Genomic DNA, 13800 nt, shown 5'->3' on the forward strand with positions numbered 1-13800 from the left:
ATGTCCAGACAGTTTGCATGTAAAGCAACGATGATTGTCTAGGGTTAAAAAAACTGGATATGATAGATTTTCGTACGTTATTTCCAAGGATTCGGATATGATAATCGTCTAGGGAAAGAGCGATATACACCTGTCTTCTAAAGCTAAGTATGTATTGGTATTCCAGATTTGATGCACCTATTCTAAAAAAGTTTATTAAAGAGACTAATTTGAATTCAATTTTTTCTAGTAAGGTTACAAGATATTTATGTGGGATTGTTGGGTTTACAGTTGATATTACTAGTTTATCCGCTGGTGAAATTAGACGTCTGCCTTTGATGATTTCATTATTTACAACAATTTTTAGATAAGAATGCATCAACTAGTGCTTGTAGAAAATGATATACTTTTATTTTATCAAAGGTCCCAATTGGAGTAGATAATCCTGAAATCGTTGCAGGTACTTGTATTATTCAAATTGGAGTTATCAGTATTGTCTAGGTCTAGGTGAATGTTGGTGGAAGAAGATTGGTTTTTAGACGTTGGCTGTGACAATATATTTGTAACAGTAGAATTTGTTTACAATATTTTGATCCACATGAGGGACACAAAACTACTTAGTAACGTCACGTAAATATGGAAGAGACTAATTTATTGAAGAATACATGAAAAAACTGAAATATTATAAAATCAGTTTAAATTGACATAAGCCTAAGCAACAACATTCTAAAATAAAAATAGCACAACGGATAAAATAAAAATACAGTAATAAAGAGTCAAACGCTTAATTGGTATTCATGGATCTTGAGAAAGCATATAATAAAGTTCCTCGAGATGTAATAGAAGAAAATACGTACAGTAGAGTATGGGCGCGATGGATGAAGTGAAAGAATTTAAGTGATGTGTGACAAAAAGAGTCGAATGAAACTGAAACATTCTATAAAACTGACCTAAGCCCAGCTGTAATCAATGAAACTGAATATGGTGAAAATAAGATTGCTTCGATGGATGAGTAAAGTAACAAAAAAGAATAAAATTAAGAATAAGTATATGAATATGTAGGGGTTGAAAGAATTGATGTCACAATGAGAGACCATGTTAAGATGGTTTGAGGACGTTAAGACCTAATTACCAAAAATCGCTGATCTACTAGTTTCTGGAAGAAGTAAAAGAAGACGACCAAAGGCCCGAGAAGAGATGCTTAGATAGGACATGTCGGTAATGTGGATTAATATTGATATGACCTAAGATAGAAACTTATAGACTATTAAACATTTTAGTCGATTGAGTCATGACTTTCTTACAGAAAAAGATTTAATTACATCAGTTGTTGTAGTTGTCTTAGATCTGTTCTAAACTTTGTAGTCAACTATTTGCGTGTTTTATTTTACAAATTAAAAGAAAGAATAGTGGGGAATCGCATTAAGTTGTTTTATTATTTTAGGCATGAAAAAAGGTATAATATGCAAGAATAAAAACAAAGTTGCTCAATAATTAATCCGTATATTTATAGAAAAATTACAATTTTTTATAAAAACTTTTTTTATTTCCTGCAGTTGCACACTTTATGGTTGTCGCACCATCCTCCAGCTTTGCCAAGAGTGAGACAATGAATCGCGCATGCAGCATCATTTAACTTGACACCTTTCGCTTCCACGCTGAGTACGTCGCAGGTAAACCTTTTTACTCTGTAGTGTTCCTCTAAAAATAAACGCACATTGTATAAAGATCCTTTAAGTTATACTTATAAGAAAAAGTAGACGTGATACAAAGAACAAAAAATGTTTCCTCTGCAGTGGACGCCAACTAAATTATATGAAAGTTTTTACCAGAAAATAAACGATATGATGAGAACAGGACATCATAAGATCATAAGAATACAATTAAAAACATATTTAAATGTGTATTACATTAATTTAGATAATATAGGTACACAAAACTAGAAAATCTTTAAGAAAATGAGCTAGCAACAAAATAAATGAGCAATTTGCCTAATAAGAAGAGTATTACAAAAAAAATAGACAAACATATTGTAATAAACTGCAATATTTTCATAAAGCCGGAAGACACGTAGGACGTACGATTTCTCATTCGTAACCCACACTAAATGGAATCAATAAACAAGAATTTGTCGAAAAAAATGTATGTAAGATTATATATCGACAAACAATCACACAGAATTTTATCTCATAATAATATAGATGAAAAACATATTTACGAAATTGACAGTAAGTATATATTATTCTATTCTCAAGAATGTATTTCGAGAAGAAATCATTTATCTACATGTCTAACATATGAATGTCAAGGGCAATATCGAACGAGATCAGTTAATTACATATAGATCGAAGATCAAAATTGTTTCATTTAAAGCTAAAACATTGAAGGTAAACAAAATTAATATAAAAAAAAATTTAGAAAAATTTAAAATATAGAGATGATATACCAATCTAAGAGAGTTTAGATTAAGGGTAGAATAATATATATTTATAATAATATGTATTACAACAAAGAAGAAAAAATGTATATTTTATTAAAAAATACCTTTGTATTCTGGATTATAATCTTCTGGAATAAATACATCTGGTTTCTCAGCTTTTGGTTGATCGTCACCAATTGGAGAAGAATTAATACTAACAACAGTCAATACGAAAATAGCAAAAAGTACACACTTCATTATTTATATTAATATTAAAATACTTTTTAAAGTTTAAGTTAAGTCTTAGATGCTTGTCTTGAAGAATGATACGGGTGTGAACGATTTTCTTTCTTTATATACCTCTTTCGCAGATATACTCACAGAAATACAACAAATAACAAAGGGGATTTACTTTTTATCTTTACGCAGTGAATTACTATTTCCAGATGGTTATACAATAATAAATTAATTAAACAAACAGTTCTAAAATATAATCGACTTCAACCATTAAATAAAAACAAAAGTGCATTGACTTGTATTCAACTGTATTTGGAATAGTGTATGACGATAATAAACTAAAAATTTCCAATAAAAAAATTGCGACATAATAATGTAGAAGCGAACTAACTATTGGAGATTGGGATTCACCTTGTTAATTTTGGTAATAACTGTTACTATACATTTGTACAGAGTATTGTATTAAATCTAAATTAATATCAACACAAAAATATCGAATATTTTGAATTTTAAAATTATTGTTTTTTCAAAATAAATTCTGGTCAAGCAAGTCGTTTATTGTAAAATAGAGTTTATTTTAACAATGTTTAATGAACAATTTTAAGTTTTCATGCGGAGAAAATTGTGAAAAAAATAAATGTTTAATATTAGGTACCTAAATAAGGTTATTTTACTCTAAACTCAAATGATAATTTAAATTGCTTAAACAACTGCTTTAAACTGAAAGAAGTGCATGATCAGTAACGAGTATTCCCCCCTCTAGCTCTTATTACTGCTTGCATCTTTCTCAGCATGCTTGCAAGTAAATTTTTGACATATCCTTGGGAAATTGCATTCCATTCATCCTGTGCAGCAAGCCGAAACTGCTCTATCGTATTTGGAACGGGATTTCTTTGTCGTATGCTGCGTTTAAGGTGATCCCACATGTACTCTATTGGATTTAAATCCGGACTAGACGGTGGTCAATCCAATCTTCGAATTTGGACCTCATCAAGATAATTACTTACTATGGCAGCATGTGGTAGAACATTATCGTGCATTAACGTGAATCTTTCATATCCAATGTAACCAACATATGACAAAACATGATCTTGCAGGATGTTTTAAACGTAAGAATCATCAGTTATCCGTCTAATCACTTCCACAAGTGCGGTACGTACCTCTCAACTAATACCTTCCCAAAAAATTATGCCATCAACTCCAAAACTAACGGTCTGGGCAAGACTGCAGCTGGTGAATCGTTCTCCAACTCTTCTGTAGACGTAGTTTTGATCATCTGGCTTCCATAATAGGATTCTGGTCTCATCAGTGAAATGAACGTTTTTCCAGTTGTCGATATTCCACTAAATATGTGTTCTTGCAAATTCCAAACGACGAGCTTTAGGATTATGAAGAAGACGTGGAACTTTGGCGGGGCGTCTGGGCTTTAAGTTTGCTTCTTTTGATCTTCGTGTAACTGTTTGTGAACTCAAATTAACTTGTCTAACATTTAATAGCTTATTTTTAAGGTGCATTAATGTCAATGAACGATTTCGTGTAGAATAAGAACCAAAAAACGGTCATCAATTGCGGTTGTGCACCTTGGGCGTCCTTGACCAGGCTTTCGTACAAAATTTCCTGTTTCGCGGTACCTTTTTAGAGTATTTAAAACTATCGATTCAGTTCTGCTGAAACGTCGTGCGATACCTTTTTGTGCATATCCTTCCTCGTACAAAATTACAATATGTGCTACTTGGACTTCATCGCAGTGCCGAATTGGTGGGATACTTGTTTTAAACTTAGTTAAATCAAAACAATATTTAATTAAACTTAATAAATTAAACTAAAAATAACCGAATTAGTATGATTTTTCCTTTAAGTGAAGAAGAATTTTTATGATAAAATGTACGAATGACACTAACCACTGAATAAACGTCAAAATAAGCATCAAAATATTCCAAACTAGTTGATTACATCAGCCTACTATATGAGTATATCAGTAATCTATAATTATTTTGAAATAGTAGTGACTACAAAAAAAAATTGGAAAATGGCCCCAGGGGGCCATTCTATTGTTCCTCTTCGACATATCCACCGATTTCAAAAGACGTTAATTAAGTTATGCACCAAGATATAGTGTGTAGGTGCATTACCTTGCATTACCTTGCTGCAGTCATAAATCATTTCTGTGTGGAAAGAACCGGTTCAATTCTGGGAGCAGGAAGTTTTGAACACATTCTAAATATCGAGTATTTGTTAAGATTTCTTAACGTAATGGCCCAATAATCCTATCATCTATTATTACCGCCCAAACATTAACTTTCTCTGGGTATTGAGTAGTGTATTCTTGCATCCAGTGTGGATTTTCCGTAGCCCGATTGATAGGAAGTTTGGCGATTGACATGATTGGTTAGTAGAAATGTAGCTTCATCAGAGAAAAGAACGTTTTTTAAAAAATAACGGATCTCTCTTATTTTGTTCGATTAGATTATTATTTCACAAAATTCAATTCGTTTATCAAAATCATCTCCCATAAGTTCTAATAAATTTACTTTGTGGGGATGCCACTTTTCCTTTTTCATTTTTCAAAGAACTGTTGAATGGTCCATATCATTATCTAATGCTTCTTGCCGTGAACTGGTGTTAGGATTGTCTTGAAAAGCTAACATAACCTCTAGTACTGCCTATAGGGAGGTCTTTGATAGGACCTGTTTCTCTTAATTTCTTCTCAATTTTGCTTGCAGTGGATTGCGAAAAAGGTTTTCGGTTGGGGTATTTATTACTAAATAACGTACATACTTCTTTCTGCGTACGTGTTTTATCTACGTGTTGATAGATACATATACTTTTTGAATACGTCTACTACAATCTTACTGATAATCCTTAACAGAAAGTTAATTAAGTTTAAATGTCTAAGTATTGTTTTGATGTTGGTAAGGTAACTAGATTTTAAAAAAGGTAAAAAGTAGGTGTATAGGACATTTTATTACAAGTGACGACCTTTACATTGATAAAGACATGAGAAATATGAGAATACGCGCTTGGCGGAGAAAGGCGATGCATAGGGACGACTGGAAAGAAATTCTTGAGGAGGCTGGAACCCACGCTGTGTTGTAAAGCCAGAATGATGATGATGATGATGACGGCCTTTACTAAATTTATTTTTGGGTGGCACTAAGTACATCATTTAGATACCAGGGATTTAAAACTGGAACTAAGAGTTAGGTTGGCGAGGTGCTATGTTTTTTCGACTTTATTTTATGGAATGGAATCTTGGACCTTGAATGCGACATCAATGAAAAAACTGGAATCATTTGAGCTGTGGGTGTACAGAAGAATTCTGAAAATATCATGGACAGAACACGTCACAAACAAAGAGGTTCTGAGAAGGATGAACAAAGAGACTTTTTCAATACTATATTACAACACAAAAATTTCCATTTAAAAATTTTAGTAATGACGCCATTACGCTCACATAAATAACGTCAAAAATAAAAAGGTATCCTTACGAATAGCCAAAAATAAGTTAGTATAATGTATGACCTCAACGATTGTTGCTTACCGTCCTACATATGTAAGGCAAACTCATGATCAGATGGTTAATGTCTTGCTGCGGTATTCTGTTCCCCTCCATTGAAAAGCCCTCAAACAGTTGCTGTCTTCTATTGAACGCAACATTTTGTTGTAAAATGCGTCTACTTAATATGTTCTATACATGCTTGAATCATCGAGTAATGTTCCTACGCCCTGTCAGTATACGGATAGGCATTGTCGTGCAGTTATTGAAATTAGGCGCTAGCTTGTTACGCAAAGGGGACAACAATAGGTTTGAGAATAATATCGCGGTAGTCTGTTGCATTTAGAAACCGTTCCAGACAAACGAGATTTGTTTTTACACCAAGAGTGATGTCACTAGGTATCAGTATACTGCTGCCTTGCTGTCTATGAACCTCCTGCACGGTGGCCAATCGTTCAGCATTGCCAGGTCGGCTCCAAATTCTTGCCCATCTTGCATTTGGTGCAAATCCAATTTGAGACTCATCTGTGAACAAATTTGCGCGTTTTTGTGCCCACTGATGTCGATAAGCGCAATTTCCTCCGAATAACATAGGTACCCTTACAGGTCTTCAAAAATTTAAGCCTACTTCATGCAGTCTATTTCTAATAATTTGGTCACTAACAAACATCTGATAGATCTCTTTCAGCCTCATTTGTACTTGTGATGCACTTAACGTGCGATCTCGCAAAACTTGCAACCTTATAAAACGGTCTTCAATGTGATTGGTTATAGTTGTACGGCCTCTATGATATTTAGCAACATCACCAGTTTCTTGACACCTTACCCACAAACGATTAATGGCACTTCTGTTCGTGTGGATTACCTCAGCAACGTCTCTTTGGCTTCTGCCAGATTAAAGCATCCCTATAGCACGCCACTGCGTTTTGCGATTTAAATGATTTCTCTTCATTATTCTCAATCGCAAAACTAAATATAAATCCGCATAGACATTGAAAATCAAGTACCAATAAAGAAATATTACTTTTTATCCTATAGACAAAAAACGCATATTGAAGTTTTATTAAATTTTTTAAAGCCATTCTTATCAGCATCAACGTCCAAGTTGGTACAGTAATCAACAAAACACCAAAAAGGATTAAAAATATAAATTTATTTTTGTATTTGCAGCTTACATTGATTTAAAGCCGTTAAAACTAATGCCCAAAATTAACACACCACCTTAAATGTACCAAAAGTTTGAAGCTACTTTTCTTCTGAACGAATGATTAGATTTTGATGATGTTTCTTTCATATTATAGGTCTATTTCTAGTAAATCAATATATTAATGTTATTTGAAAAATATCAACGTTTTACCCGTATACGGGGTGTAAAAATAAAGTTGTGTTTTTTCATCGTTTTTTGCAACACCTTGTGGAATTTATTAGAATTAAGCGTTGGATCTTATTATTATTTTAAGATAAATTTGTTATTTCGTAAGATTTTCGTGAAAAAATTATCTCGATATCTCTATTAACAAAGATTATACAGAACTTTAAATGTAACAAGTTTTTATCAACATTTAAAGCAAAGAAAACACAAAACAAAAATATTCTTTAACAATTGCCCTTTCCCAAAAACACTTAATAACGAGTATTTCCACCTCTAAATAATTACTTCTTCACAGTGGCGAGGCATACTTAAAATCAAGCAGCGTATTTGGTCTTGATCAATTGCATCCCAAACTTCTCTCACCATAACTTCTATATTGTCAAGAGAGACAGGTGGTGGTTGTCGGCTCCTAATTTAACGATCAATAATATCCCACAAATTCTCTATGGAATTGAGATCAGGGCTGCAGGGTGGCCAGTTCATGGTTTATATTCCAACCTCGTTCTAATATTTGCGAACCACACGTGTAACATGTGGTCGAGCGTCATCTTGCATTAAAAGAAAATTATTTCCTATGTAAGGAGCAAATGGAACTACATGGTTAGACAAAATGTCTAATATACCTTTCACCTGTTAAGAAATCTCTTCGTAAAGCAACAAGGTCCGTTTGCGCTGTAAGAGATATTCCTCCCCAAACCATTAAAGATCCACCATCGAATAAAGTAATATACGACCGTTGACCGTCGATTAACTCTCACACTGAGCTACATAAGCAATACCTCGATTCATCAGTGAAGAACACGAACTTCCAGTCTTCAACATTCCAGTCTAGGTGCTCTCTGGCAAATTGTAATCTACTTCTACAATGATTTACGTTTAAAGCTCTGACTGGTATCCTTATTTGCAGATCTTGTTCAGCGAGACCCCTTTATATTATAGTGTTTCTACTAATTTGAATATTATGTGTAATAATACTTATACAAGTAACATTTGTCACTTGTATTTGTAAATGTTTCATTGTGAGAAAACGTCCTCTTCTTTATTTTTTTCTTTTTCTCTTCCTTATCTACGCCGTTTCGTATGGTCGTTTGTTTCTCGAAAACGTTGAATGACTCGTGATATTGTAGTATGAAATACCCCTAACCTCCAGCCTATTTCACGATAACTTAAGCCTACATCAGCTAAAGTAATTGCCTGAACACATTTATCTTAGGTCAGATTTCTTTAAATTGAATGTTGAATTTTTACAATTCAATAAAGTCGCTTTGAACGTACTTTTCTTTTTTGATAATAAAGATATCGATGCTTTTTTTACAAAAAAAAATGAAACATTTTTAAAGTATTAAGATTAAGATGTAATACCGTAATTACTTAGAAATAGGTCTGCAATGAGCAAAAAAATTTATTGAAATCCAATCAAGGATACACAAGAAAAATAGCTTAATAATTATGGTAGAGTTGAGGTCGGGCGTTAATTTTGGAGAGTAAAAAATCACCCAATGCTTAGAAAATTTTTTTTTGATAATAAACGTATCGTAATGATTTTTAGCCTTATTAATGAGCCTTATGAGTCATGCAGTAAAAGTCCTACTAAAAATCGTACATAATCGTATCTATAGAAAGTGCGAAACAATCATCGGAGACGATCAGTTTGGATTCAGAGCCGGCATGGGAACGAGAGAAGCCCTGTTCAGTTTACTAGTTCTCGCCTAAAAATGCTACGACCAACAGAAAGATATATTTATATGGTTTATAGACTTCGAAAGTCTATAATCATCACCTTGATGGAGTCAAGGTGAATGGCGTAAATATCAACAGTATCAGATACACTGATGATACAGTGTTAATTGTGGATTCCGACGTAGGTCTACAACGACTCATCGACAAGACCAACTCGACCTGTGAGCAATTTGGTATGAAAATAAACATTAAAAAAAACCAAAGTGATGTTAATCCGAAAAAACCAAAACGTACCTCAACCTTGCACAATAAATGGGTACATTTTAGAACAGGTCAATAGATTTAGGTACCTGGGATGTTGGGTCGATAACAGCCTAAATCCTGATCTAGAAATAAGATCAAGAATAGAACAGGCCAGAAAATCTTTCGAAAAAATAAAAAAACTGCTTTGTGATTCTCGAATAAAACTCGAAATTCGACTACGTTTATCAAAATGCTACGTCTGGTCGACTCTTCTATATGAAGTTGAAACGTGGACCATAAAAACATCAACCGTAAATCAATTGGAGGCCTTTGAAATGTGGATCTACCGGAGAATGCTCAAAATTTCATGGACATCGCATATCTCAAACGAAGAAGTGCTGCATAGAATAGTCAAGGAAAGAGAACTTTTTAACACAGTAAAAGTTAGAAAAACATCATACCTAGGCCACATACTGAGAAATAATAAGTACCAATATGCCCAACTTATAGTGAAAGGAAAAATCGAGGGAAAGAGAGGCCTAGGAAGGAAAAGACTATCGTGGCTCAGAAACATCCGACAATGGACAGGGCTAAATTTTGAACAACTAATAAGAACAGCTGAAGATAGAAAAGATTTCAAATTGTAGTAGCTAACCTCCATTGAGGAGAGGGCACTTTAAGAAGAAGAAGAATGATTTTTTACCAAAATGTGAAGAAAGAGTGAAGCGATCTTAAAATATTAATACCATGTAGCGTTAGTTTCTAATACATTTCACCGGGTGTTGCAAAATTAGATGAAAAAACACAACTTTATTTTTACACACTGTATATGAGTAAAACGTTGACATTTCTTAAAAAACATTAACATAGTCATTAACTAGAAATATACCTACAATGTGAAAAATAAATCATGGAAATCCAATTAAGGGTCCAGAAGAAATATAGTTTCAAAATCATGGTCCATTTTAGGTGGTGCGTTAATTTTGGAGAGTAGTATATATATATATATATATATATATATATATATATATATATATATATATATATATATATATATATTATATATATATATATATATATATTTATTTATATATATTTATATATATTCCTCTGTATAATAGTTCTTTTCTTGCAAAACCCGAATAAGGTAAATCCCAATCTCCAATAGCCAGTTCGATTGTATAAGATTATGTAGCCATTTAGTTCTTGGAAGTTTCTATTTTAGTATCGTAAGCCATAAACTATTCCAAATACAATTCTCTTATCAGCAGCCTTTATTTTTAGTAAGTGTTCGAGGTCGTTTTTATTTTTGAATCATTTGTTCGATTAATTAATGTATTACCATCTGGAAATGGTAATTCACTGACTAAAGATAACAAGTAAATCCCCTTTGTCTTATATTGCATTTCTGTGTTATATAAAGAGATATCTCATTGATAAATGTATCAGTCTTTAAGACAAGTTTCTACTACTGAACTAAAATCAAAACAATTTAATAAAATACAATGAAGTGTGTACTTTTTGGTATTTTCTTGTTCGCTGTTATTGCTAGTATTAATTCTTCTCCAATTGGTCACGAACAGCCAAAAGTTGATGAACCGGATGTATTGATTCCAGAAGATTATAATCCAGAACACAAAGGTACTTATTTTGTACACATAAAATATACATTTTTTATTCATTGTTAGTATTGATTATAATATATCTTATTCTACATTTAAAATTTCTCATATGCTTACGCCGTCCCAATATTGTTTCTCTTTTTATTTTAATTTTGTTTATCTTAATTGTTTTAGCTCCAAATAAAACATTTTTGATCTTTGATCTAGGTTTATATTCTTAACCGGCCTCGATCATGATTGTCCTTGACATTTATATGCTGGACGTGCAGATAAATGATTTCTTTGCTAAGTATCTACTTTGTCATACAACAAAATATTATTAACCGTGACCACCGTAACTTTCGTATACACGTGTTTCATCTATATTATATTATGTAATATTTTATTTATCATTTTCTGTTACTGTGTGTCGATATACCTCTATAATCTGACCTTTTTTTTTGTTACCCATTGGATTATTTCTTGGTTCAATTAATTTGTTATATTACTGAGAAGGCATACATTCGACATATTATCTTCCAGCATTGTGAAATTATTGCAGATTATTTCATTTAGGTTTGCCTTATTTTGTTTGTAATACCCTTCCCATTGGATAATTTTTGGCATTTACTTTTATAGCTATTTTGGTTAGTTATCACGAGAGAAAATTTGTTGCCTGGTAATTTTCAGGAATTAAATTGTGACAGTTAAATCACGGGACGTCAGTCGAGTGATTTTCCACGTGGACAGTTTTTGAACCTAGATCCATCCTTCCAGTTGGGGTAAACGGTAGTAAAGAGTCTGTCTGATAAAATCTTTCGTTCCCTTTTTTCCATTAAATTTAAAAATAATTTAACTGGGCATAAATTTTCGTTTGATGAATTTCTTACTAGCCAATTGCTGCTTTCCAATCTTTTCGAACCGTTGTGCTCCATCGGGGGTTTCCTCGTCGTAGCTTTGGATGATTTTTAATAGTTCTTCGGTGTAAAGGCATAAAGAATGGCTCGAGAATGTTTTCTAGTTCCGTTATCTTTCAGTGGTAGTACATCTTTCAAGCGTAAAATTTCTCACCCGTAGGAACTCCGAAAATTGGGTCCAAATAGAGGTTCTCGACCTCTGCGTGTTTAATGGGACATTTTCCGAAACCAATTTTTTTGATTTTTTTTACCTGACTGGTATTTAAATCTGGATTCATTATATCTGTCCAAAATTGATTACAAGTAGAATTACAAGACACCTAAATGACGGATCTGTCACAATTTTATCGCTGAGAAATCTAGGACAGGAAGGAGTTTTGTCAGTAGGAAACGTAGCGTTGCTATGACGTTTTATCAGGTGTAAAGGCATAAAGAATGGCTCGAGAATATTTTCTAGTTCCAATATGGTAGAACATCTTTCAAGCGTAAAATTTCTCACCCGTACGAACTCTTGGGTCCAAATAGAGGTTCTCGACCTCTGCTCGTTTAATGGGACATTTTCCGAAACCAATTTTTTGATTTTTTTTAAATGACTGGTATTCAAATCTGGATTCAATATATCTATCCAAAATTGATTACAAGTAGAATTACAAGACACCTAAATGACGGATCTGTCACAATCTGTCACGTCGTAGCGTTGCATGACGTTTTATCAGTTAAAAATATTCTAGTGAAATAGTCAATAAAATTTCTTAATTAATATTAGTGATTTTCCTGACTCATTTTTTTGATGAAATTCTAGTTTTATCCATATTATCGGTAATTACTAAATCGGTATAATATTATATACTCGTAAATATGTTTTTACTTTTACTATTTTTATTTTATTTTTATAATCTCGTGTCTTCAGCACATCGTCTCTTTTCTGGTAACAACTTTCATATATTTTAGTTGGCGTCCATTACACAGAAAACATTTTTCTCTTGGCGTATCCAGTTTATTTTTAGTATAACTAAAAGGATTTTTATACAATGTGCGTTTATTTTTAGAACACTACAGAGTAAAAAGATTTACCTGCGACGTACTCAGCGTGGAAGCGAAAGGTGTCAAGTTAAATGATGCTGCATGTGCTATTCATTGCCTCACCCTTGGAAAAGCAGGAGGATGGTGCGACAACCACAAAGTGTGCAACTGTAGAAAATAAATTATAAATGTTTTATGAAAAATTGTTTTTTATATATATAAAATAAATAATATTTATTATCTTTCCTAAAATAATACAGTTTTATGTGTGTTCCCACAATATTCCTTTGAATTTGTGAAAAAAAAACATGCAAATGAAGGGTACAGGTCCAAAAGGGGACGAGTCGCAATTTTTTATGAATAGATCTAGTAATATCATCTTGTAAAGTACATTGGTTTAGCAAATTCCCATCTGTAAACATGAGCACGTGTTGATATTCGCCGTCTCATTCGTCAAGAGGCTATTAAATATAATTTATTACCTTAAGCCAGACATATTCTCATGTTACAGATCCAAACTTGCCAACATTTTAAATTCAAATTGTATCGTGTTGATTTTTAAGTTAATATATTGTGTTATATTTATGTTATAGTTACTGTTAAGTTATTTACTGGTCGTGTTATTTTTTAGAGTTTAGTTTAATTGTGATATAATGATTAAATTTCAAGAAATTCTTACACTAACAGTTTCAAAAGTAAATATATAATCATAGATCAATACAGAATCATAGTAATATATATCAAGTAAATATATATTTAAAAATCATATGATACACAACAGTATGACTCTGTTTGACTTTCACGTGCTTTTATTGACAATTGGGAATTTGTAA

The 13800-nt window shown here is 32.5% G+C and overlaps 2 protein-coding genes across 2 annotated transcripts; one reads left to right on the top strand and one right to left on the bottom strand.

The window, feature by feature from the left end:
• Positions 1–1466: 1466 nt before the first annotated feature.
• LOC140438468 (tenecin-1-like) lies at positions 1467–2743 on the bottom strand. The gene is made up of 2 exons (XM_072528139.1): positions 2524–2743; positions 1467–1680 (listed from the first exon to the last, which is right to left on the bottom strand). Exons 1-2 carry the CDS (start codon positions 2654–2656, stop codon positions 1523–1525), a joined length of 291 nt encoding a protein of 96 aa, XP_072384240.1. The 5' UTR covers positions 2657–2743; the 3' UTR covers positions 1467–1522.
• Positions 2744–10852: 8109 nt separating this feature from the next.
• Positions 10853–13222, top strand: LOC140438483 (tenecin-1-like). The gene is made up of 2 exons (XM_072528145.1): positions 10853–11067; positions 12994–13222. Exons 1-2 carry the CDS (start codon positions 10932–10934, stop codon positions 13146–13148), a joined length of 291 nt encoding a protein of 96 aa, XP_072384246.1. The 5' UTR covers positions 10853–10931; the 3' UTR covers positions 13149–13222.
• The last annotated feature ends 578 nt before the right edge of the window (positions 13223–13800 follow it).

The sequence above is a fragment of the Diabrotica undecimpunctata genome, chromosome 1, assembly GCF_040954645.1.
Source record: "Diabrotica undecimpunctata isolate CICGRU chromosome 1, icDiaUnde3, whole genome shotgun sequence".
NCBI lineage: Eukaryota > Metazoa > Arthropoda > Insecta > Coleoptera > Chrysomelidae > Diabrotica > Diabrotica undecimpunctata.

Bases quoted from the DNA above. Each gene is read 5' to 3' on its own strand.
- LOC140438483 (XM_072528145.1), top strand. From the start codon at position 10,932: ATGAAGTGTGTACTTTTTGGTATTTTCTTGTTCGCTGTTATTGCTAGT. The intron at 11,068-12,993 runs GTACTTATTTTG...GTTTATTTTTAG, and splicing joins TTATAATCCAGAACACAAAG to AACACTACAGAGTAAAAAGA.
- LOC140438468 (XM_072528139.1), bottom strand. From the start codon at position 2,656: ATGAAGTGTGTACTTTTTGCTATTTTCGTATTGACTGTTGTTAGTATT. The intron at 1,681-2,523 runs GTATTTTTTAAT...GTTTATTTTTAG, and splicing joins TTATAATCCAGAATACAAAG to AGGAACACTACAGAGTAAAA.